At 36.0% G+C, this 27942-nt stretch overlaps 1 protein-coding gene across 4 annotated transcripts; it reads left to right on the forward strand.

Moving 5' to 3' along the window:
- Positions 1-247: 247 nt before the first annotated feature.
- On the forward strand, positions 248-19233 carry LOC113095466 (partitioning defective 3 homolog B-like). Of its 4 annotated transcripts, none has more exons than XR_003288345.1 (4): positions 248-437; positions 6882-6971; positions 15128-15514; positions 18670-19233. XR_003288345.1 is itself a non-coding variant. In XM_026261003.1 (3 exons), the coding sequence occupies exons 1-3, from the start codon at positions 6853-6855 to the stop codon at positions 18674-18676; spliced, it is 513 nt and encodes a 170-aa protein (XP_026116788.1). In that variant the 5' UTR covers positions 6806-6852; the 3' UTR covers positions 18677-19233. The 4 variants fall into 4 exon arrangements, 1 of the variants encoding a protein (XP_026116788.1); XR_003288343.1 differs by having other exon boundaries at positions 15244-15514; XR_003288344.1 differs by lacking the exon at positions 248-437 and adding an exon at positions 6202-6799 and having other exon boundaries at positions 15244-15514.
- Positions 19234-27942: the final 8709 nt, after the last annotated feature.

The following is a 27942-nucleotide window of genomic DNA, read 5'->3' on the forward strand; positions in this document are numbered from 1 at the left end:
ATCTTGATTCAGTCTGCGGGATAACATTTCAGACACGCCTCCTCTGGGGCTTTAATTTCGGCTAAGATAAACAGCAGTATCAAAGATTTGCCTTGTATTAGTTTCTGCCTCAAGATTATACCTGGGTGCTTAAGATTTTTTTTTAAATAGAAAGCATGCAATCTCTCTTAAATCAATTAAGCAAGAGCTGTTCTCAAGTGAAAGGTAATTGAAGTGATGAAAAGAGGTGGTGCAGGTAATCTGGGGCTCAGCGGTCAGTATCGTAGTGGATTAGAGCCGCATTGTGACGGTCTCAGATCGATACAGTGGTGTGATGATGAGGGTGATGGGAGGTGAGCTAAGAGCCCCATTCTGAGCTTAAGCGTCTGACTGACAGCATGGCAGTGAGCAGCTTAGATGCAACCCGCGGCTTGATCAGGAGACTTCAACTTCAGAATGTAAGTCTCAGAAAATCTCAGATTGGGGCATTTAAAGTTTGTTGTAGAGTACTCATAAATATTCAGTTTCAGTATTCAATGGAGGTTTATGCAGCTGATTTCAGAAGAAAACAGAACAGTTTTGTGGTGATTTGGTATATGAATCCATGATGTGATTTGCACAGAAACATACAAAAAAAGTAAGCATGAAGGTCCACCCCTAAACATAATTTTCATTGAGGCATAAGACATTTGTATGAAAAAGCATGGCTTCATATGAATTATATATCAGTTCTCCAAAACATAAAATAGTTATGAAACGCTGCACTCTTAATGAAGGTCCCACAAAGGGATTTCAAAATAAGAGCAGCTTTTAGTGAACAGTTCTTAAAAGAACATTTAATCTAACATTTTAATCTAAATAACCATTTTCTACTAAAACTGACCTATTGTGGAATAGAAAGGTTCCGTGGAACCACAGATAAAGAACCTTTTATTTTTAAGAGTGATGAGAATGTGTTGGGTTTATGACATTTAGAATGACAGAATATATATATATAATAATATACATAAAATATATAAGATATAATATATATATATAAACCCACAATTTATATTCTAATTCAGGTCTAATATACTTGATATGCAAATTCTAGTTTACTCACCTTCATGATGTTTCAGTCAAAAGTAGAAATTTAGTGGTATGTTTATACTGTTCTTTTCAATTCAGTGGTATTTAATAGTAAGGGATGAAAAAACACAAATAAATACTATAAAAGCTGTCAACACAATTTGTGCCTTATGCTTTAAGTCTTCTGTAGCCATACAATAGTATCGGTTATCTTCCTCCCTGCCATAGCTCTAAAATCTGAGTAATGCACATCTCAATAAATGCCACTTGTTAGTTCAAATCTTGTAAAGCACTGTGTTTGAGTGCACAATTTTAGAGTTTTTGTGGAATTACTTCAAATCTATAATATGACTCGGAAAAACAGTGAAAAGTAAGTCTAAAATGTTTTTCAAACACTGTACTTCAAACTCATCGATACAACTTTGTTAATTATTGAAGTGAACTTTTGCCTCTTTGGTGATCAGATTAACTGTTTTGGGCTGCTATCTTGTATTGAACATGATGCATTTTGTGTGCAATACTTGTGAATTGACGTAGATCTGGTGCAGTGCTTCTTGTACGGTTTGTGACTGCCTTGATGGACCACATTTATGGTGCTTATTTTGAGCTGATTTGCAGCCTGACAAGTCTCCATCCAGTCATTTTGTATGGAAATACTTTGATTAAGGAGAATAAGGAGGATTTTTAGTTCCGTGTGAACTATCACTTTAATATCTTTTGACAGCATCTTTGGCAGACTCAACCTGGTAAAGGAATGTCATGCAAGTACTGATCTGTACTGAAAACTCCACCTATTAGAAATTCCTCCAATCCCATCTGTAAAAGAGGATTTAGACACTTTTACAGCTCAAATAATGCATTCAAAACATTTGTCCCATGGATCTCAACTTTTAGTGTGTTTACCATCAAGTTCTGTAATCAGATATGTGGGACAGATGTGGTACATAGTGAAGACATTAAGTTGAAAATATTTTTGTACATTTCTGTGTGATTAGCAGTTAAAACAAAGTGCTGGTCTAAAGTAACCTTTGCATTTGCAAAGTGCTGTTTAAATACGTTTTTTACCAGCCCCTATATTTATTCCGAAGGTAAACGGGTTTAACGTTAGTCATCCTGCTATGAGTCTGGCGTATTAACCACTGGAGACTGAGAGCATGATTGTGCATGCGGTGCCTCTGCATCCCTGTTGAGTGACTGGATCCCTGATTGTGAGGCCGAATTAAATTCCTTCTGAATAGGGGGATTATTTCAACCCTGTAGGGGAGCTTTACTCTGGGATAAACACTTGCAGGTAAACACACAGCCTTGTTCACACCAATTCACATACATTTTCCATTACTCAGTCCTCTTCAGCCTACATCAGACATCTTTGAATCCGTAACACAATAGGCGATGCCTAAAGAAACAGCAACTGTATTCAAATAGTCCTTCATTCAGAGGAGTATCGCATGTTTCTCCAGGAACTCTTGTGAAGCAGGCCCACACTCACAAGAGAGACTGTTAATCTGAACCAGCGCTCTTATTTGTGCAAAGCTACTGAAGCTCAGCACTTTGAAGAAGGAGAGTTGAAAAGACGAGAGTGCTTTGGCAATTTGCTTTCTTTTATTCCTCTCTTTTTTGTACCTTCTGTCTGTATGGAAGAGAAAGCAGGTAAATGAAGAGGACACCTGCTCATGTGCCCCTTTCCTGTTTCACAGCTATGCTTTCATCCACTGTCCTCATCTTTAGACGGTGTGGCAGGCTTTCTTCGCCATTCATTTGTTTGCCTGTTGATGCAGGATGTTTAACCAAAGAGGAAAAGTAGAAGTGAGGTAATGAACGAAAGAGCTCTGTTCCAAATCTTAGTAAGGTGTTATTGAAAAGCTGATCCAAAAGGTAGGCAACCTCATTATGCTGCTTTGAAAAATACTGTGTTAAATTGTAGCCTTTGCAGAGAAGGCACTCACATGATGCAATGTACCAATCACTGTATGAAGCTGAGATGGGGAATTTTCAATTTCTCTCATATTGTCCACTGGATTTGTGTATGTGTGTGTGTGTACATGTATTTGAATATATTTTAAAATGCCATTTACTTCTGTCATGACAATGACTGAATTCTCATGACATGATTCTTTAGAAATTCTTTAATTTGCTGATTTGGTGAAACATTTAAAATACATATGTTTTTCTTTTTCTTTTTAAAGCGTCATAGACCCCAGACGTATTTAAATTCAAATTAAATGTACAATTAAAAATAAATTCAATATACATTTTGCATGCTGTTTAATGATTGATATATATATATATATATATATATATATATATATATATATATATATATATATATATATATATATATATATATATATATATATATATATTGTATATTGTATATTGTTTAACTTAAGGCTTATTTAACTGTAATATGCATGCTTATTAAACAGATGAGTTATTAATTAATTATGTTATTTTTCAATGTATGTATTATTTTTATTACATTTTGAGTTGAGCCCCATCAGTCACTTATTAGTAGATGACAAAGGAGCAGGGGTAGAGATATTTTCTTTAGAGCCATTATAAAAAGAAATACTGTGTTCACTCCAACCTATAAAATTCATACAGTAATGAATTAATGCATAATATGGAGTATGTAACAACATTTTGGAATTAATTAGAAGTGGAGAGTGAAATTGGGAGTGCTAGATGGAAGGGTGCTGAAAGCTCCCCCCCAATTAAAGCCATACTAATTATTTTGGGGCTCCTTGGCCCCTCCTCAAGGAGCTGATTCTCTTTGAAATGTCTTATTTCAGCCGGCCTTGATTAACAAAACTTCTGGTGAGCTGATGAGACTGCACTTCATAGAATTTACTCATACTTACCACCGTTTTTTCCCCCGTCTTTGTTGTCGTTGTTTGCGGTTTCCATCTCATGGTGATTTTGTTTAAACCCTGTCTCTCTCGCTCTCTCTCTTGCTCTCAGACAGAGTCTTTGCTGGGGTAGCTTATCAGTGTTGAGTCCTCAGAGCTCTCTCCTGCATTAGCATCTCAACAGTCTCAGCTCTTTCTCCAAATAGACTCTCACACACAGTCAGACACAATCTGCACTACATACCTCAGGAAACATGAAAGAATTAAAGTCAATCAGGAGCCCAGAGAAGGGTGTATTTTTGTGTGTGTGTGTGTGTGTGTGTGTGTGTGTGTGTGTGTGTGTGGTGCAGTCATTAAGACCTCACACACGGGTAAATTATTGGACTACATGCCTGTTTGAGAGTGCTGAAGCTTAAGGCTTCAGGAAAAGAGAGACTCTCCACGCATCTTTAAATTGCAGTGTTTTATTTTACCACCTCATGTTCACTCACAGCACACTGGAAATCACTGCAGATAACTTGAGCACCGGCATTCTAGCAATACAACTGATCATTATGTGGTTATTGCACAAGATCTTAGTACTATATGCTGAGAGAATGGAATCTTTGTTTTTCAGGCTTTTGATGATATTCAATATATCTTGCTATGTTTTTCCTTTGAATAAGCTTTTTTTATTATTTTATTGATCAAAATTAACAAAGACATTTATAATTTTACAAAATATTTCTTTATTCTAGCAAATGCTGTTCTTTTGAACTTTGAATTCTTTAAAGATTCCTGAAAACAAATGATCCATAATCTCTTCAACAATATCATAAGAGCAGCACAACTGTTTTCAGCATTGATGATAATAATTAATGTTTCTTCAGCACCAAATCAGCATATCAGAATGATTTCTAAAGATTCATGTGACACTGAAGACTGGAGTAATGATTCTGTAAATTCAGCTTTGATATGTCAGGAATCAATTGTATTTTAAAATCTAATCAGATAGATTTTAAACTGAAATAATATTTCCCTATAATTCTGTTTTCACTGTATTTCTGATCAAATAAATATAGCCTTTGTAAGCATGAGTCTTCTTCAAAAAACATAAAAAATTAAATAAAAAAACCTGCCGACCACAAACTTTGAAACAGTTGTGTATTTGTCCACAGTAAATGAAGATATCAGGGTTATTTTAACAGTGTTGTTCTCTTTGATTGCTGGAGTGTGTTGTATTTGTTCCTCATGACCTTGCAATCAGTGGCAGTGTTTTCATGTACTGTCCCTCGGGGATAATGACACACACTTCATTGTAAGAACAACACTGTGTCCCCAGCACTTCTCATTAAAAAAAAAAAAAAAAAAAAAAAGTTTTCTTCAAGTTTTCTTGACTATTCAAAGTGAAATTAATCCCCTCAAAGAGTTAAGCCTTGAATTTTAGCATTTGTTGTATTTGAAGTTATTTCAGATTAGGCTAAGTCTCAGAACTTGTTAAAGGGATACTCCACCCCAAAATGAAAATTTTGACATTAATCACTTACCCCAATGTAGTTCCAAGCAGGTAAACCTTTGTTTGTGTTTGGAAAACAATTTAAGATATTTTGAATGAAAACGGGGGGCTTGTGACTGTCCCATAGACTGTCAAGTAAGTTACACTGTCAAGGTCCAGAGAAGTATGAAAATCATCATCAGAATAGTCCATCTGCCATCAGTCTCCATGTCACTATATGCTGCGTATATGAATAGAAGAGCATACGCAGCATACGGTGATCTGGAGAGAGACAGAGAAGACTGTTGACAAAGGAATTGTTGAATAAAGTCGTTATTTTTGTTTTATTTGAATACAAAAAGTATTCACGACGCTTCATACAGTAACGTTATGGTTCAATCACCGATGGCAGATGGACAATTCTCATAATGCTTTTCATACTTTTCTGGACCTTGACACTGTTATTTACTTGGCAGTCAGTGGGACAGTCTCAAGCCCAGTTTTCACCCAAAATATCTTAAATTGTGTTCCGAAGACAAACAAAGCTTTTACAGTGATTAATGAAAAACTTTTCATTTTGGGGTGGAGTATCCCTTTAAGGGTGAGCTCTTTAGGGCTTGTTATGTAGTGTTCACACTATTTCAAATGCATCAAACTTTATAAACCTTTGTTCTTTTTGTGTCGATGCAGACTGGCTCTCACTCGTTCTCTGTTAAGTGCTACCAGTTGTATCATCAATTTCTGATCAAGAAAATTAACTGTAAATTAAGCAGAGATAAATAACATAAGTAGAGACTGTTATGGTTATACATTCATTTCCAGATGACATGCGAGTCTAAACTAGTGCCACGTTTATTTGGTTTATTTGTTGCTTGCACAGATCAATGAAGAAAGCTGCTTTTTTTGGGAACAGATGGTGTAGTTACAGCATATGCCAGCAGGGGCCAATGGGAACTCTCCAGCCAAACATAAAATACTGCACTGACCAATCAGCTTCCAGACTTATGTGTGTCATGTTTACTTCAAATCCATTGTCGGTCGGCCTCAGCCTGTCTTTCTTTCTTTCATGCTTTCATCCAGCTCCTGCAGTGTCTCACTGCACTCACTCACGTATGACTGCAAATATCCCACCATGAAGAGCTATTAGTTGTAGATTAAAGGTGAATGATCGGTGCAGCAGTGCAACAGAACGTTCTGTCCACAGTTATCACACTTACACTCCCACTATATCATCACACCACATGCCAAGAACATTAACTGCTGAAAAAGGGGAAAACAGGGGAAAAAAAGAGGAACATTTGAAAATCAGTCAGAAAAGGCAGGCAACATGGAAACTATTTCAGCAGGGTATGTAGGAAAACAAGATCATATACTAGAGAGCTGACTAACACACGGCAGCTCATGTGGGAGATCTGAGGGCCAGGAGACAGTGAGTTTACACAGGTTTATGTTGTGCCGTCTGACTTCTTAATATTGTGACTGATGGGTTTTGTTCTTGTGTGTGTGTGCAGTAGCAGCCTCACAAGGACGGTGGAGATTTCAGAAGAACAAGGGCCTCTAGGAATACACGTGGTGCTGTACTGTTCCTCTCTCAGCGGAAGGTTAGTGCAGCACTCCACATTTTCACTTTCTCTTCTCTTCATACGCAAACACATACTTTCTGTTGATGCATGTCTTACTTAAAGCACAGTGACATGCGCCAGAGAAATCTAAGCTCCACCGCACACATTCAGAGCTTTGTTTGTGTCTGCATGGTTTTTTGTTGTGGGGAATTATGGGAATGTTCTGTGCTTCTCTCAGGCTTTTGACGTCATGAATCAGAAGTGGGGTGTTTGTAGCTTTTAGTAAATGTATTTTAAGCTTTTGAACTATCTATATGCTAGTGTACTACTTAAGGTTGACAAAATAATGCTGAATTTCATAAGAAATTAAACAGAATTTAAAAACTTTCTTTTTTGGGAAAACTGACCAAGAATATTGATGACTTGATGACTCTTTTTGCATGAAAGTTTTTTTTTTTTTTTTTTTTTATTTATTTATTTTTTCTGATCATTATTCATGGAGTCTTTAAATCATTCAATACATTATGTATTTAATTCTTCCAAGCAAATGAGGACTCATATTACTTTTCTATTTTTTTATTATTTTGAATTCCCAATCCAGAACAGAAGATTTGTGAAAATAAAAAAATAAAATAAAAATTTATTATGTATATGTGGTTATTTGCATTTGTATGTTCGTTCGTTCGTTCGTTCAAAAAAATTTCATTTAAATTGTATTGTTTATAAATCTAGATCAGGGGTGTCAAACTTAATTTCTGGAGCCTCGGAGGCCCGGAGGCCCAACGCTATCTCACGACCAATTCGTACGTATTTTACGAGGTGGCTTATTCATACGTATTTGTATGACCTCACTCGTACAATTTTATACAATTTGTAAACCCCAGTGATGGTTAGGTTTAGGGCTGGGGTTAGGTGTAGGTCATTCATACAAATTCATACGAATTGTGCAACTCGTAAAATACATACGATTTGGCAAAAATCATATGAATTTGTATGAGTGTGGTCGTACGAATTCATACGAATAAGCCACCTCGTGAAAAATGTACGAATTGGCGTGAGATCGGGTTGGGAGGCCTGCAGAGTTTTGTTCAAGCAATGCTCCAACACACATAGCATATAGTTTTCAAATAAGCCTGGGGGACTTGATTAGTTGGATCAGGTGTGTTTAATAAAGGTTGAATTTAACGAGTTTGACACTCCTGATCTAGTTTTTGGTTTTTGTTCACATTTTAACTTAAAAATATAATTGTAATTTTCCAGCCTAGAACAAGATATTCTAAAAAAAATAAAATGATGTGTAAGTGTAAGGTAGTGCAAGTGAAGACTGTGTGTTCCTGTGGGACAGAGCTGGGTGTCCTGTGGTGTTCAGACTGCTGCAGCTGCTGTTTCAAGCGGTCAGCAGTAAAACCCACAGCTCTGTTTGAAGGCAGGAGCAGGGCTGTGGGGTCAGCATCGACTGCTGCTGGCTCAGGAAAACTCATCACGACATTTTGTAGAGTAAATGAGAGGGGTTAAATGTTAGGTACTTCAGCTGTAAAGGGGGAGTTTGGTGGAGACCATTTGTAAAACTAAGTTAGATTTAGTTGTTACATGTTACATGGAAACCCACAATACATTCTGTTCATTCTGCTGCAGTTTTTGATCTATTACTATATATCAGTAACCAAATCAGCATTATTAAAGATTAGTTATTTATATGTGGTTACTTGTTCTAGTACACTAAAGTAAATATATTTCTTTTCTTTTTCTTTTTTTTTAAGGCAGACAAAATAGTATAGATTGGTTATATTGCTATTATATTTATTATAAGCAGGCACACCCACATTTGTCATGGTCTGATATGGATTTTTTAATGACTGATGAAAAAAAAGGTAAAAGTAGAGAGCAGTGTGATTCAATTAATGTAGAAATATTTAAGCAAATTTAGTTGGTAAGGTTGGTAAAAAAAAAAATGCAATATTTACTAAGTAGACATTTTTTCACAGAATCATTTATGAAGTTCAAAATTTTTGTGTTTGCAAATAATTTGGCTAAATTGAAAATATTCAGTACCAACTAATCTGTATTGTACAGAATATGCTTGCTGTTACATCCCTAGCTTAGCTTCGGTGCTAGTTTTGGAGTTTGGAGTTTTTGTGCATAAACAAAAAGAAGCTGTCCTGATTGAGGGTCACACAATCTTCAAAGTGCAATTTCTGAGTAACTTTGGCTAACTTTCACCTGGCATGAACTTCTTTGGAAATGCTCAGTTAATGACCAGATGTTTTTACGGTCGAGCACTCTTACTGTCTGACATGCACGAAGTAATTCTTTCTCTTTCTGACTGAAACTGAGTCATCAGAGAGAGTCACAAGGACTAAAACAGCACAGGAGTCTTAATAAAGACAGATACCTCCCTGTAGGATTGAGTCTTTTTCTCTTATTTCTCTCACTCTCTCCTTCTGTATATTTCCATCATCCCCCTGACTCACGTCTCCCACAGGCCGTAACCTCCATCTGTTTCCTTTAGACATGCCATGCCCCTCTCTGTGTGTGTCAAAGTTCACCCCGTCTTAAAGACTGTTGTAAAATTCTCCAATGGTATGGCGAGCGATAGTATAAACAGGTCTTTTAGCAAATGCAGAGTGACTTCACGTGGGCGGGAAGCCTAACTAATGGAGGGGTGAAGAGATCCTTCCTGAGCATTAGCAGGTCACACTCTCATGTCTTATACCAACACAACACTAATTCACTCCAGAATCCGGGCCGTTATCTTCCTACGGATTCCATCCCGCTAACCTGACCTCTGGTGTTATTGGAGAGTTTTTACGCACACTTGTTTTTGTTATTGATCGTTTTGTTTAGTCTGACAATGGGAGACGTTATTAGTTTACATTCGGGTTTGCTTGGCTACTAATTTTTACTAGTCAACTAGTTGAGAATACTGAATAATAAGATGTAGTGGTGGCATATTCTTGAAAATCGTCTGTGTCTTTAGCTTTAGATATGTTTATTTTTTTGTGGTTTTGTGATTTTATTGTGTTGCAATATTTTTCAGTATATGTATGGCTGTTTAAGATGCTGATTTATAAGAGTATTTTTGTTTGGTAATGCTAATGAACACACAATATGTAAATGTGCAGAATCCTGGAGTTCAAGAAAAAAACTGTTCTTTGAGGACAGTAAAGATTATTTTAAATTATGCATTAAACATAAAACATGTTTTTGATATAAAATAATTTTGTAATTGTTGGAATCAGCCGATGAAGGTATTAGTGTTAGTGTAAATATGTTATATTTCATACGTTGGTGTTAAAATGACTATTGGCCACTCTTATATTGATATAATATTTCTGGCATATGCTGTACACTACTGATCCAAATTTTGGGATAAATTTCGAAAGAAATTAATACTTTTATTCAACAAGGATACATTAAATTCATCAACACTGATATTAAAGATGTTTATAATGTTACAAAAGATTTCTATTTCAAATAAATTCTGTTGTGTTAAACTTTTTATTAATCAAATAATCGTTAAAAAGAAAAAACAGGGTCAAACATTCTACAAAAATTATGAAACAGCACATACAGTATGTTTCAGCACTGATAATAATAATAAATGTTTCTTGAACAGATAATCAGCATATCAGAATAATTTCTGAAGAATCATGTGACACTGAAGAATGGAATAATGATGCTGAAAATTCAGCTTTGTCATTACAGGAATAAACTTTATTTTAAAATATATTAAAATGGCAAAGTTATATAAAAAAAAAAAAAAAGAAATCACAATATAATTCTGTTTACTGTATTTTTCAAATAAATGCAGCTTTGCTGAGTGTAATAGACAGACATTTGAACGGTACTGCATCGATATATGAGTTTAAAGCCACATAGTATAGCTGTTGAAGTTGATCTGCGCTGTAACTGTGGACATATGAATGTTTTTAGTGATATGTAGAATCAGAAACAGGCCGGTTATATTGGCTCTTGCTGTGAGCTGGCTATCAGCAGCTGAAGATGAATATATTAGTCTCTTAGTCCTTCATACAGTACACTTAACTAAAACTCAACCTTTATCCCTCCAGTCAAATATCACTTCTCTGAGGAAACCGTTTCAGTCCAGTGTGTCTCCACATATGTCCATTTGAATTTCTGCAAAGGTATCTTGCATAATTTTTCCATGCCTCAGTGTAGGGGCCCACTGTAATGTATGAATGTGTTATTTAGTGTGAATAAACTCGAGTGCATTGCCTGCAGGTGAAGACTGAGGGATTAATACTCATCTGCCATTCCTGCTCCTGCTTTATGAGTTTCTCCAGCCTGATAGCCTTTATCACTGCCAGCCATAGCGCTGATGTCTTGTGTTTTGCCAAGCAGTCTGTGCATGTGGATTTTGACGGAGGGCAAATCTATTGTCTATTGTCATCAATAAATAAAGCTTTAGAGGGGGCGATATTTAAAACAAATCTGAAACATAGATTAATCCTGGACTAGATTAAGCCAAATTACTTTTCCTCATTTCCGAAATTCCCTACAATACACTGGTGTGGACCGTGTTGATATTATTACTTGAATTAGTAGATTTTTATTTTTTATTTTATAATTATTATCTAATTACTGGGTAACTATTGTTTTACATGTGCTGTTGTTCTATTATAATACAATAGCACAGCCTGTCTTGGCCAGTCGCTGGCTGGTGCTGTGCTCTATTTTGTTGGTAATTATGTTGGCTTGGCAACAAGCCAACATACTGTTATGCTATTTAAACTTCTTCTTCTTCTTTTTCTTATTATTATTTTTCTGACAGAAATTCTGAACGCTACTCCTCCTAGGGCTTTAAAGCCACAAGCCCCAAACTCGGCAGACACCTGCGGGATAGAGCGGTGGTGTGTGCTATATCTTTTCAGACTGATCAGACTTAAAGTTTTTTTTTTATTAATTTTTAAATGTCAAAATTCATTACCCATTGACTTACATTGTCTGAGAAAAATTGCGCCCCTACAGTTGCAATGACATTTAGGGGAGGGGAGCAGTCAGACGAGAGAAGAATCACTGCTGCTCAGCTCAGGCTGTCTACACGGAGCCGACAACAAGCGGATTCATTCCTATTTAAGACATTTTAAAAACGCTATTGCACGCAATCCACACGTTAGAACACACCAAGAGCTAAATTGAGATGTTTCTGAACTGTTTAAAGTAATAACATGATATATTCGCGGCAGCCAACTGCTCGCGAGCTGGCGATGTATTTCTCTGAACACTTGAAGTCCACAGAGAATTTACAGCCTTTCACATTAAAACACTGCAGCGAAACGGCACAAAACAATTAGAATAATATATTAAATGGTTTTAAAGTAGTTTTGGCCACTGTCACGCTGGTCTTAGCTGGTTTCTAACTGAATCATCAGGCTGAACATCACAGCGAGCTCGCGACGTATTCCTCTGAACACTTGAAGTACACATTTACAGCCTTTCACATTAAAACACTGCAGCGAAACGGCACAAAACAATTTGAATAATATATTAAATGGTTTTAAAGTAGTTTTGGCCACTGTCACGCTGGTCTTAGCTGGTTTCTAACGTCACAGTAAACTCGCGCTTCAGCCCCGCGCTGCGGGAAACTGGACTGAGCAGCTGATGGCGCGTGTGCACGAGAGAGAGCCGCGCGTCAACACTGAACAGAGCTGTCGTTCAGGACGTTCACTTCCTCCTGGACCTGAACGAACAAATTCAAATCGCAGTTTAAATAAACAGAAAAAAGAGCGAAAAGCAAAAGAGCTCAATTCAGCAGCGCGGTGTTGTTCAGGGAGCAAGCAGAGACGCGTCTCAAAGTCTTCTTGCTTTTGTACCGACAACAAATACATTCAAAATATGTCGAAATACCCGTGTTGGAAAGTGTGTTCGAATAAGTATGTGGTTATGTCTTAAGTGAAAGTAAAGATTTGCAAAAAAAAAATCGGATGTGTATCATCATAATGGATGCGTTTGTCTCTTAAAGGGACCGCGCCTAATTTACTAGCTCTGCTGTCAGAGTCTTTAATGTATGAAAATGAAAGTAAATCACTCACTGCTCTTGACTGAATTACCTTGTAGTACAAGAATTTATCCAAAGTCAATCCAAAAATAAGATAGAATTGTTTTACTAGTGGGTGCAGGCCACTAGTTCATTTATGTAAGTGAGTATGGCAAAATAGTGATCTGTGAAATATTATACCCACTAATTCTTCATACAGTAGGCTACCAGTGAAATTGATTTAAAAAAATAATAATTAAGGACCTGCCCATGTTTTGCTTAAGTGTTTCTTTCTTTAATTGTTAATGCAACCTTTTCACACCACAGACTGAACCAAATTAAGCATTTCTTGCTTGGTAACTGTTCAACAAAGTATTGATAGTTGTGTAAATATTGTCATACTGACAGTCTGAAGTTTTGGTTGATTCCATTACATATCTTTTTATCAAAGTTATCCGAAATTATCAAGATGAATTTGTTCTGAGTTATTGTCATATATTATTACCAGTTTCTAAACTACAGCAAATAAACTGTGATTATGTGAGAAATGTTGAAGGTGTCTGAATACATTTTGGTTTGATTGTGTATTTTATCTTACAGTGAAGACTATGCAGTGCTATTTTACATTAACAAAAACAAACTTAAAAAAAGTAAACATTATGTAAATAGCACAAATAAATAAATAGAATGAACATACAGTACAAATTAAACAATTTTAAACAGTGTGTAACTGCATCATCTATACAAACCATTGTGCTTGGACCCCTTATGATCTCCTTGATTTAAAATGCATTGTTTCAGTAATCTTGTGTGTCGTTGCCCACAACGCAACGGTGGCAGGACTGTGAAATACATACACGAGAAAAATAGGCATGACTTATTTCACATCCAGCTAGACAACCCTGTCATAGCTGTTATCATAGCCCAGGCTTTTTATTAAAAAAAGAAAACAGCAAGGGAGCATGGAAAAAGACTGTTGCAGGTGTATTTTTTTATGGCATTATTATGTGTATTAATTTTGCAGCGGGGCAACTCAATGTTGGGCACACAAGTACTTTGGCTCTTTTGCTCCATGGCCAAGATGGCCAAGCCAACATCAAAGTTAGTTCACTAACTTTTAATTCTAGTTTATGGTTTGCTCTCTCTCAGGACTCTGGGTCTTGCACATTCGAGGCGTGGAAGAGAATAGTCGCTCCAAAAGGGAAGGCCTCTTTCAGGACGATTGTCCAAATTAATGATACTGAATTAATAGACAAATCCTTTTCACATTGAGTCTCTTTCTGCTTCAACTTCTGGTCTACTCTCTCCGTCTCCATCTCATGATATCCTTTCCTTCTAGTTGTTTTAAGCCATCTATTTTGATGCAATGTTTGTAAAAACAGGCATGGTGTCCATTGTTGTACTCTATTTATGGCTGTCATCTCTGGATTGGTCTCAAAAGCAGAAAACCCCTCAACCAACGGTGACAGAGCCCTTCCATCAGTCATGGTCATTTACTGTGCTCTGTTTGGTGTGTGCAGCAGATCTTCTACTCTTACACTACATGCTGTCATGCTGATCAGAGATCTGCTACCTGACCAAAAGCTGTCAGGATCTGATAAATCATTGGGTTTTGGGGCAGTTTTTAACATATAATGTTAGGTTTGTGTTCATTTTGATGGTACGAGAATATAAAGAGAACCCAAATTAACAAGATATATTCTTCAAACATTCTTCATTAGATGGATGCTATAGGAGCAGAAATTGTTGGATGCTCAAATTAATTGGGGCTTGCCATACCTTTTGAAAAATTATCCATTTGTTCCAAGGTCATCATGTATTTCATTATGCATACATTACATATACATATCTCCACTAAGGAGAATTGCTTCTATCCAGTAGAAGGTCACATTAATCGTATTATGCTCAGGATGCCTGGATGGTTTTTGAATTAAATCTGTCAAGTAAAAATGAAGGAGGTGGATTGATTTTTCTTTTGTGCTGCGTTGGACTCATTAGTCATAACCCCAATTATTCTGTCAGAATAAATGTCAGAGTGAGTTTTATCTAAACAAAGATTATATCACATATTACAATTTCCACCTCTTTTTAGTTTTCAGGTTCTTTTGTTTCATCAAGCAATTTGCAAATAATTAAAAAATATATATATATATTGTCTCCTAATTGCTTTTTTCCATATCTCTTTTTCCTTTATCAGAGCACAGGAAATATTCAGACAAGCCATGCGTTCTTCCCTTGTTTGTTTAGAAGTTGTTCCAGTTTTTAATAAAGAATGCTTTGAGAAGAGTGTGATCGGCCACCTCTTCATTTCAGAAAACCCTGAATCATCCAGATGGACCAAAGACCCTCCACCGCTGAAGGTGAAGCCTGTGGAGTCCTCCTCAGGACAGCAAGCTGAGATTCAAGAGTCCAACAGCAGTTTAGAGAGTTGCTCTCTGGCCTCCCCATTACCCATCAGGCTCTCACTCACCCCCAGAAGCAAAAGTGCTGACAGCCCTCTCCTGAAAAACGGCCTGGGACCATCTCCTCTACAAAACCACAACAACAAAAATGGAAAGAGGCTCAGTATCAATCTTAGGAAAAGGTAAACAACTGGGAAAGATAGACTGTAAAAAAAGGAATTGTAGAGAAAAATTGAACAAAACCTGAGGCATTCATATTTTTAGGTTCTCTCAAATATTGTTTTAATTGGCTTTAGTAACAATACTTTGTTCTGTGAGTTTGTTCACTAACGCAGAATGTCTTATTCATACAATAAATTCATGGAGGCAACTATGTATTTCTTGTCAAGTAGTTGCATAAAATAAATTGATCTATCATTTGGTAGCCTATAGATATAATTGTATTGAACAATTAGTATGTGACATAAACTATACTGTCTTTGTTTCTGAAAGTGCAGTGTCCTACAAAGCAAAGATATCTGGGAAATTGATTTAGAAAGCTGTACCTAGACTTCGAGACTTGACACAAACCTCAACAACAGTGACGATCAAGAAATGATAAAAGATGAACTCTTAACAACACAACACAACAAATAACTATCAGCAATGACAAAACAATAACAAAAGTTTTGTGAAACTGTAATCCTGAAACAGTAACCTCATAATTTATTAATTCTGCAATGCATGCTGGGAACTCAAAAACCCTTAACATTTTAGCAATATTGTTCAGTTTGGAATTCCATCAGACAACTGTGTTTGACTAGTTGGGACAACATTTGGAGGAATTCTGTTGGTCTCAAGTAATTCAGATTTCAAAAGGTCCCATAAACTGTTACAGTAAAAGTTACAGTTATCTGAGATATTAAAGGGACCATATTTTTTGTATCATCCTGTTTATGATTTCTTTTTTTCTTCTTTTTTTTTATCTCAAATAAACACAAATTTATTTAACACAATAATCTATGGATCTGAGATTGAAAAAGCCTGCATATAAGTATGCTTACATAGTGCATTAAAACTCTCCTTTTAAAAGAGCCAAGACATATATTACAAGATCTTTTAAAATAATGTACTACTTTTTATAATGATTCTCTCTCTCACTCAAACATCGGTCAACTTTGTAGTCGGTGGGTTTGGCAGTCTAATCGAATAAATGAAACTGTAAAGTCTATTAAATGCTTATTGATTCTGTCATTAATGATGATATAAATTCATCTTTGTAACAAAAAAAAGTGCTTACCGTAAAACGATACATATACATATACATAAAATGCTGTCTGAACGCTCCAGCTGCGCAAATTTTTTTCACAGACTGGCTTCAATGTGTATTGTCCTCTGTAGTCTGATGCTTTAGAGAACAACCACTGGCCCTCAGGCTGTCAAGTTTTTTCTTCACCCACATGCTCTATCCATCATTTATCCCTGATCTCAGGGACAGGACTGGAAATATCCACCCTAAAGACGTGCCTCGTGTCACACAGAGGGCTATAGCCTTTTCTCTAATCTACCTATCAGTCAGCGTGACAGCATCAAGACCGCTGTAAGAAGCTGTATGCACAGGTCAAGGCGGGAGCTCAGTTTAAATGGACCACCACCTGTGTTAGACAGCAGTCTCCTCCTTTAATATCCTCTTTTTATCTGGACTGAAAGAAAAAATGGCAATTATTTCCTGTCAGGTGCTTTTTTTTTTTTTCACCATTAAGAATGTTTTTGAAGAGTTGTTGTTTTTTTTTTTTTTTTTTTTTTTTTTGGTGGAACACTTGAATTTCATCTGAAAAGTGTAAATGTCAGCAACCGGAGGTCGTCCTGATATGAGTAATGATATTTCTGTCCTGAGTCAGGCTTGTGTTGACTTTATGTTGTGTAAGAAAGAAAGAACATTTTGATTGTTAGCATTATCTCTGCCTCTCGCTTTCTCTGTTTTCTTTAAACAAACTGATTCTGTCTTTCATATTCATGCACTCCGTATCTTTTTTTTTTTCTTTTTCTGTCCCTTTCACTCTGACTCTTTGAAATGTGCTCAAATGTGAAATTAAACTTCAGTTTCTAAAACCATACGGGCGTAATCTCAGTCTCGCACAAGGATGGCCTTTATCAGCCCGACTGTCCCTGACATGCCTCAGACAGGCCCACCCCTGTGTACAGTATAGAGTCTATGAGGAGTTTTATAGAGCCATCTCTTCTGTTGTTTCCTATGATTTTTTTTTTTTTTTTTTTTTAAGGTATTTATAATACAGACTTTGGATCTCCAAATAATTTTCTGCAGGGCATGGTTTTAAAACTGAGTTTATGATTTAAATTATGATAGATCCTTATGGAATATTAACAGAAAAGAAAAACAGAAACCTAATAGCACAAATATGTCGCCAAAATATATATTTGATGTTTAGGCAGACTAGTAATATTAAAATATTTTAGTCAGTTTTAAGTGTGTACACTGTAAAATAGATTTAAATTTCATATTTTGTATTTATATTTTGTTTAAATTCAGCAATTGTAATGCACCTTATGTGCTATGATTAAATATGATGTACTTACTGTAGCATTCAAGAGTTTGAGGTTGGTAAGATTTATTTTTTATGTTCTTGAAAGAAGTCTCATTCACACCGAGGCTGCATTTATGTCACTAAAATACAGATAGAAACAGTGATATTGTGAAATATTATTGCAATATAAAATAACCGTTTGAAGTTTTCTATTTTAATATATTTTAAAATGTAATTGATTCCTGTGAAGCAAAGCTTTTTAACAGTCATTAAACCAGTCTTCAGTGTTAAATGATCCATCAGAAGTCATTCTGAAATGCTGATTTGCTGCTCAAGAAACATTTATTAGTGTTTTCAATGTTTAATATTTGTGTGGAAATGGTGATACAATATTTTTTTTTTCAGTATTTTTATTTATTTATTTGTAACATTACAGTTGGTTTTTATGTCACCTTTGAACATTTTAATCAATCTCTGCTGAATACAGCTTTCATATAAATCTTACTGACTTCAAACATTTGAAATTCAATATTACATGTTTACTTGTAATACATATAATTCAGCATATTTTTTTTTTTTTTTTTTTTTTTTAATATGAGATATTATGGGCTGTTTATACATCCATGTGATACTTCAAATACGACATTCAAAATGACTATGTAGACAATGTAGACAAATTGCTGATATTTTTACAGTGTGGTGACTGGGATGAGAATAGGCTTCACACATGAATCACCGCAGTATTGCTGACAAATTAGGTTTAGGTAGTCTGTCAATCACTTTAATCCCGATTGCTCTCAATCTCTGCGTAGGTCCTGATGGTCTGGGCTTCACTGTTGTGACCAGAGATTCTTCTGTACATGGGCCTGGTCCCATCCTCGTCAAAAACTGCTGTCAAAGATGGCCACCTGAAGCCGAGTGCATGTGCATATTCGGAATGGTGTGGACTTCACTAAGCAGTGTGTTTGGTTGTGGCCAGACAGTAAGACATGTTCCTTCCACGTGAGCTGGTAAGAGTCTTCTCTGTCTAATTACAATGCGTCTAATGAAGTCATCAGTCCCATGGAAGAAATCATGTCTTATACATTTACCTCCTCCTATCTGCTGCTAATAAACGTTTCTTAAAGTCTCTTCCTCTCTTGGTCTTTTCTCCTTCCCAGTGCATGAATTGTCTGCTTGATTGCGTAAATATATACAAAACATACACCATATTTGCTGGCAAGTGAGTTGAGTTGCTTGTGAAATCTGATTTTGTAGCAGGTGCACAAACAAACAAAACTCATGCATACATGCATCACAGTTCTAAAGTCTGGGATAAGTAAGGATTTTTATAAATTTTTTCATGAAAGGAGGATGCATTAAATTCATCAAAAGTGACAGACATTTAAAAGTGTTCAAAAAAAAAAAAAAAGCTTTCTGTTTCAAATAAAAAAATATTTTGGACTTTCGGTTTATAAAGAATTCTGAAAAAAAAAAAAAAATGTGTCAAGCAAGTGTCAAGTTTAGTTGCACTTAAGTGTTTGCCATGTTTGATGTGGATGTGTTTGTGTGTTGATCAACGGTGAGTTAAAATAAAAGCCTAAATTTATTCTGTTCATCATATAAAGTGATCATGTCTCTTCAGAAGACTTGGATTAAAGTGAAAATTTAAAATATCTTAATTTGGGTTCCAAAAATGAACAAAAGTCTTGTGGATTTGGAGCAACATAAGCAAGTACATTTTGGGGTGAACTGTCCCTTTAAGTGACTTGTTCAAGAGCACAGTGCATTACCTTTGCAGGTTCATACCTAAAGCCTATCAGTTACCATCTCATATATTGAATCACCAAATCAAGTCACACCACATAGCTTTAAAATATTGAGTGTACTACATAGAAGACCGTAAGGTCTGTATATGGCAGTGTTCTTAAGCAGGGCACTTCCTATGCTTCAGAACAACAGGAAATGTAATGGCATGTTATTTGGGTCGTCTGAAGTGATATCATGTCCCAGTGGCATGCCTCTGCACTGTCATGTCTCTCTCCAAAGTCCAACAGGTCTCTGTTTGCTATCTTAGCCGTGTAAGTTCATAGACATGCTGTAGTTCCTCAAACCTTGAGGACGGGAAGTCCAGAGCTTCCTGCCTTTGTCTCAACCCCTGTAGGACGTGTAAGTATGGTAGTTTTGTCTGTTCAGATGTTCAGATGTCTTCACCTGTCACTCTTTCTCCACTCAACTTTCTTTCCCTTTGTTTTTGTCTTTTTGATATCTTTCCTGATGAACCTGGTGACCCACACACCCAGCCGCCGGAGCGCTGGCCTCTCTGCACACACCCTACTGTCCACCTTGTAGTCTGACATCCTGCTCTTATCCCTGCTTGTTGATTCAGCGCTGGGCAGGAAGTAGTGCAGGAGGTTTGGGCGCTCCTACAGGAAGTGCTGGAGCATGCAGGGGTGTCTGAAGTCAGGGACTACGACTGTGCAGCTGTGTGTTTCCTGTATCTCTCTCAGCATTGTGCCCGTCACTCTGCAGTCATCCAAATTCTGCCCTACTCAGCGTTTTCTGTAAATAACCGAATGCTGAGAACCACACTCACTCGACTATTACTATAGCCGTGCCACTTAAACTTTGGCCCCCTCGCAGGAAATGAGCTACAGCCTCCGTTGTCAACATATTTCATGTGTTTATTGAGATAAATTCACAGCAGCAAGAGGGGAATTTAGGACACAGTAGTTAGTGTCCAGTGAAATATTATCATTTTGCATTGTAACATGCAAGTCAGAAGACAATATACAGTAATATTCAGCCCAAATAATACATAATACATAACATTCTAATGTATTGTTTGGTGTATTTTAATGTATGTTTCATTCAAACCATGTCATGTGTGTTTCAACCATGTATGTTTGATTCAAACCAAGTGTTGGGTTCGAAAGAAGTATTGGTAACACTTTATAATAACTGCATGCTATTAATCATTAGTTAAGCATTAGGAAACAGTTAATTCATCATTTATAAAGCATTAATAGACATTTATAAGCAGTTTATAAATACAGATATACATGCTTTATACCTGATTTAAAAGCATATCTATAATGTATTTAATAATTGTTTTTTTTCATACTTTATTAATGATCAATTTTTTATTTCTAAATTATAGCATTATTTACACACCAGTTATTAAGGAGTTGTCAGTGGTTCATAAGATCACTTAGAAATTGTAAGTAAATGATTAATAAACTATTTAAATGTGCATTCATACATCTTTTTATTCAGACATATAGTAATAGTTACTTATAGTGTTAATAAATGGTTTATTAACATGTTTTTCTACTGTAATTCAGGGTTAATTCAGATAGTTATAAAACAGATGTAGTTGTTAGTTAACTATTTTTGTTAGCTCATCTAAAGTGAGGACTATTTATGCCTTGTAAAGCTTTTACATGCTTTTAGCTTGTGATCTTATGAATCACTGGCAACTCCTAAATAACTGGTTTGTAAATAATGCTATACTTCATTGAGAAATTATAAATTGATCATGAATAAAGTATGAAAATACAGTTATTAAACACGTTATAGATATGCTTTTAAATCAAGAATAAAGCATATATGTGTATTTATAAACTGTTTATTTCTGTCTATTAACGCTTTATAAATTATGAATTATCTGTTTACTAATGCTTAATTAATGATTAATAGTGTGCAGTTATTATAAAGTGTTACCAAATTATTTTAAGTTCTTCAAGGCTGCATTTATTTGATCACAAATACAGTAAGAACAAAAATATTGTTAATGTTCTAGAAATCATTCTAATATGCAGATTTGGTGCTCAAGAAACATTTCTTATTTTTACCAAGGTTGAAAACAGTAGAAAGTGCAAAAGAACAAAACTTTTTGTGACATTGTAAACATCTTTTTATAATTTACAATATACAAATATCATATATTTTATATATTAGACGGAGAGAGCTCTAGAAGAAGGTGTTTATGCGACACATTTTTAGTAATAATCTTTAAAACAAGTTCAAACTTTATCAGAGCTTAATTCTCAATGTAATTTCATTGTCAATCCAAATATGATTTAATTTCGTTGAGTCTATTTTACACAGTGTGAGGGCATCCCTATCCATGTTTGTTAATAAGTGGTATATCACCCACATTTCCCAAAGAACACAAAGTCTCTTTATTGCCTCTAAGCGCTTCTTTGTGTTCTGAATCGAAATCTCTTATTTTCACCATATTAAGACCAATTCACACTTGTACACATATTGTTCTAGTAAATTCTCTGGTGAATTGGGTCTCTCACTGTTCAATTACAGCTCTCATGCCTGCTGTGTTGAACGCACCTTTCACTGCATTGTTGCCACTGATTAGTTAAAAAGTAGTGGTCTGAAGCCTAATTACGACTCATTACCTATAAACCACTAGTTCTGCTTGTGCACATTAAAACCCTTCAGTGGATTGAAATAAATGTGTAAATCTTCAGATGCACAACAGTAATGATTTTATTTGGTTAGCGAGCCACTGCTGGATTTTGCAGACGACACGCATTCAGTTTTGAATTTCTAAACTGTTTGCTTGACTCAGTGACTGATGGATTGACGTCTCTGTGTGTGACTGGACTGTCTGGACTGAGATACGGTAGTCAGGGAGATTAATGTATGTGAAGAATAGCTCACAGACAGTGAAAGATGACTGTAGATACATTTTAAGAGCAAAAGCTGAAAGAGCGAGTGATTGAAATGTAAAAAAAAACGGGCCAAGGAGATAGAAATGCTGATAGAGGAGTGATGGATGATGAGACAGAGGGAAAAAAGGTAGATGGAGGGAAGGAAAAGGCTGAGAGTAGAAAAAGATGATGACAGAAGGTAGAGAAAGCTGTCATTGTCAGTCTTAGAAACAAAGCTGCAAAGAGGAATAAGAGACCAATATGAGCATAAACAAAGCAAAATGCAAGAAAGAAAAAAAAAGTAAGGTTGACGGAAGGAATTGTTGTATAAGCAAATGCTAATAAATTGGCTAGACAAATAAATAAAATAAATTATATGAAAATTTAAAATTCCATTAAATCATGGAAATTAATATATATGTATTTTTCAGTTAAAACGTTTTAATTGGTAAGATTTTGGAATTTTTTAATTAGATTCTTAGTTCCACTGAAGCTGCATGAATTTTATCAAAATATTGTTAAAACAGTAATTGTGAAATTATTACAATTTAAAATAGCTGTTTTCTATTAAATATAAGTCTCTTAAGCTCACTAAGGCTGCATTTATTTGATAAAAAAAAATAGTAAAAACTCTGATGTTGTAAAACATTATTGCTATTTAAAATAAACCCAGTTTTTACTGTAATATATTGCCAAATGTAATTTATCCCTGTGATGGCAAAGCTGAATTTTCAGCATCATTACTCCAGTCTTCATTTGATACTTCAGAAATCATTCTAATATGCTGATCTGATGCTCAATAAACATTTCTTCTTATTATTAATGTTGGAATTTGATGTGATGGTTAATGTTTTTGGAAACAGCGATACATTTCTTTCAGGATTCATTGATGAATAGAAAGTTCAAAAGAACCATGTTAATTTGAAATACAAATCTTTCGTAACATTACAAATGCCTTCACTGTCCATTTTGATCAATTTAATGCTTCCTTCCTGAATAAAATTATACAATTCTTTCAAAACTTTTGAACAGTAGTGTATATTTACATTTTACTGGCTACCCTGCTCTCTAGATATCCACATCAGCCAATGAAAAATCTGTCAAACACGAGTCGTATCAGTCTGCAGATAAAGTGCAAGCTTCGGACAGTAAGAAGGTAGAAGAGTTTGATAGAGATGATGCCATGTGAATGGATGGACGGGAGGGGGTCGCCTAAGAGAGATGTAGACTTGCTTTTCACTGATGTCTCACTAAAGACACATGCGGTGGTAGTTTGGCCCATGTGAAGAGGGGAAAGGAGAATCGGCAGGTTGGTCTGACACTCTATAGTGGATCCGTCTGAGAGCCTGCCAGGTGAGCTGTTGCTCAGAGAGTCTAACAACCTTCCATCGCTCTTCAAAGGCCACACACCGAGGAGCTCATGCACCCCTTACACAGTCAACCCTAATCTCTCTCCAATAGCACGGCCACCTGGTGGGTGATATAGAGCTCTGTCTGCTGCTCCAGCAGGATGAAATAGTAATAGTGATATTAGATATGATTCTAAGAACAAAAGAGAAAGAACGAGGACTCATTTCATGTTCGGTTTGTAGTGTTTTTGCACGACAGAGGCAGATTAAAAATGGAGAGCGGAGCTTGTAAAAAAAGACCCTCGCACCCCGTCTAGCAGGCGGCTTTGTGTACTTCAAAACAGCCCGCCAACAACGGCACCAGGCTGGGTAATAAGGGCCCTGACAAAGCCTTATCTCTCCCAGAACTCCAGCTGTGAAGACGAGCAGTTAGCGCATGCGATAATGTTGTTGTGACGGTGTTCCCCTCTCTGGCTCGTCCAACACAATCCGAGGAAGTCAAACCCAGCCGGGACGCTGGCCTCTGCACTCCTTAATCTCATATCCAGAACTCCTTGTTACTACCTGCATTACTTCCACAATAAACCTTTGATGTTGATATCACTGGCACTCTGAAGTTTCTTGGCCCACGAGTCTTGGTTTTTCAGTCTCTAACATTTTATGAGTAAATAAAGCCACTTCCTGAGCGACAAGGTTACGGACGTCAATCCAGACCCCTTAGTCTTTTACAGCGTCTAGTCTCAGTGGTTTGCTTTCATCTCCACTTAAACAGAATCCATTTACTCATGGACAAACTTCACTCTTAGCCTTTCTGCTTTCCATTGTAGCAATCGTAGAGATGTCTCTTTGTTTAAGGGGTTACGTGAGTGTCTGTGCTTTTACCCCTGTGTTGCCTTTAATGATGCCTCCGGTCTGCAGGGTGAATGGGCCTTTCCATATGCATGCGTGGGGTAAAAAGTGCACTTTAGCATGTGTGCAGTAAGCAGAGAGGTTTATCGTACGCCACATGAGTCTCTCGTAACTGCACGTGTGGCTCTTGGAGACATCATTTTAAGAGGGGAAATGTATTCGGCTCCTAGTGAAGAGGTAATTGGGCCTGATGAAAGGCACTGGGTATTTGTTGATGCTCCATTTGGTGAAATGAAGTCTATACTGATGGCTTTGTTTAGGAACAGCCAGATAGAGTTTGCCAAATGGTGCATATGCACTACTACTGCTGTGTTGATCACAATAATTTTTGCCATTGATGGATTTAAGCGACATTTTAAATATTGTTTCTTTTAATTCCATTCACAAATGTATCACACGTATGAGAACATTTAGAGAATCAAGAATTTCTCAAATATCTTGTTTTTTCTTTACTCTTTCCATTTTTTATTGTTTGAATGGAATCATATTTACCTGATCTGCTGGTCTTCTTCTCCCTCTTCTGACTTCTCTGCACTACTGATTTATTCACCTTGAATCTGGTGTAAAACACGTATTGGAAGCTTACACAACTCATAACCTTGTTAAATTTATACGTAATATTTAGCAGAACTGTAAAATTAAAGAAATTAAAAGAAATTGTACATTAAATGTTGAAATTAAAACCATTAGTAGGTGGCAGCGAGTAGGAGTGTCTTAATGAGTCATTTGAATCGTTCATTTAGTCACTTTATCAGACACTAAACAGTGGGTCATTTGATACAACCTTTTATATGTGTGTGTGTGTGTGTGTGTGTGTATATACAGTATATATATATATATATATATATATATATATATATATATATATATATATATATATATATATATATATATATATATATATATATTTATTTATTTTTATTTTTTTATCATCAAAATTTTGAAATGTCTAGGTAGATGTATTACCAAGTCCTGTCTAGTACTGGCAGATCCATCAATCAGAAGGATGTTGAATAAGAGAAAATAAGTAAAATATGACAGTGGAGCAGAATTAGGACTAAACGAGAGAGAAGGCTGTGAATGTGAGTGAGTTTGGGATGTGCTGTGGATAATGGTGTGTACGAGTGTAATGGTGGTATGAGTCTATCCCACACCTTCCTCTACCATCTGCTGCTCTCTCTTAATGCATGTACAGGATGTACTACAAAGACATCTCACCATCAACACACGCAAGCACACACACACACACACACACACACACACACACACACACACACACACACACACACACACACACACTTTACTGTTCAATTCACCACCTGCTCACTGCTGAAAGGTGGTAGAGTGCTTCCCAAATGGAAGAATCATTTTAAAAACATGCTGGAGATGTAGAGCACAATGATATGAGCTCTCTCTTTATTACCCCCCCCCCCCCCAAAAAAAAAAAAAAAAAAAAAAAAAACAAAAGCCTCCGTGGGTCTAAAATCATGTACTTTTGAGTGTTTTTAACAGGATGTGATTATCAGCGACAGCGGATCGGCATTACAGTGGATTTGCTCAGGGCTAAAAAAGCCCAACCAAGCTTTTTTTGGACATGAGTTTGTTTGCTTGATGTGCAAGAGGTTTTCCAAACTTAGGTGCTCTTAAATTGGCGATCTGGAGTCCGGTGAACTATGGTTTGCAGTTGGTATTATCAGTCAATCCTAAATCATGGAAGTGAACCCATCTGATGTCAGAATTTGCATCCTTTGCCCTCTCCACCCTTATTGCTTGTCTCCGAATAAATTGTCTTTTCGGAGCAGCTTGCATTTTCCAAAACTCTCTGAATATATCCACAAATAGATTTATTATTTTGTTTCATTTTGGTCAGTTTGCTATGACTAATACTAAAATGGGATCTAATTTTAGTCAACAAAAATAATGTTTACTTGATCTTGTTTGGCAAGGTTTAACCAAATATAAAAAGATTTTAAAATTGAATTTAAACATTTAATCGGCATTTAGCAAAAACATATGAAAACGATCCTTGTGGATAACCTGATCTCTTGAAATATCATGAGTTCACCATTTTAACACAATATTGTTTTGTTCATTGTCTGTGTTTTAGATACTATTTTAATGTTGTTACAGAAATGGCATATTCACAATGTCATTTATGTATTTATTTTTTTGTAGATTTAGATAGGGATGTTTTATATAGCCGATTACTCTCATATAGGATCCACGTAGGAGAGTTAATTAACCTGGAAGCATTTGCCTCGATTACCCAGACATTAATAACTATTATTAGATTATTTGACTGTCATATTTCCAACCTCAGTTTTTCTTTTTGAAATAACTTTTTGTTGTTTTTGTTGTTGTTGTTTATTATTATTGTCAAAGTGCACATTGGCTCACTTCAGGCATCACTATGACCTCACTGGCTCAGAACGAGCCGATACCCATCTGGCCGTATGTCTCAGTGAGTTCATGTCTGACCAGTGCAGCTTGCTGACACTCCCTCACATTTGAAATCCTCCTTTTCCCTGAAGATCCCCAGCATGCAGGCCGGGCTGTCGGCTCTTGGCTCTGTTTATCCAGTCTTTCGCAGTGCTTACAGACCTGCTGCAGCTAATGCCAGCCCAGCTGCACTCACTTATGTAGTTGGATTGCGCTTTGCATAATATCTAATACTGTGTCAATTATAAAGAGACAGTAATAAGACTCGGGGTAATACAATATTTCTTATTTTTCTGGTGTGAATGACAGCACTATACTTCTTCCTGGTGGTTGATGAAATTAGTCTCAGTTGAATGTACATCTTTGTCGGATAGGAACAGAAATGCCCTCAGGCAAAGAAGACCACTGACATTTTTTTGTACAGTGATATAGATGATTTTTTTGTTTGTGTGAGGAAAGTACACAATTTCCTAATTTTTTCTACCCTTAGACCCCAGAGGGTTAATAAAGCAATGTATAATTTTTATATATATAAAAATAATACAGTAGCTGTAGGAAAGGTTATTTTGAGAATACAGACCAAAGAAAATATTTTTATATTTAGATAGACCAAACTTTTTTTTTTTAGATGGAAGATGTGCTGAACTGGCCAGATACAGAACATTAGAATAATCCTCTTTTTTTCTCTCTGAGTATTAAAGTAAGATAACCCATAGTGCACTGCACTTTATTGTTGACA

The sequence above is a fragment of the Carassius auratus genome, unplaced genomic scaffold (genome assembly GCF_003368295.1).
Source record: "Carassius auratus strain Wakin unplaced genomic scaffold, ASM336829v1 scaf_tig00215734, whole genome shotgun sequence".
NCBI classification, from domain to species: domain Eukaryota; kingdom Metazoa; phylum Chordata; class Actinopteri; order Cypriniformes; family Cyprinidae; genus Carassius; species Carassius auratus.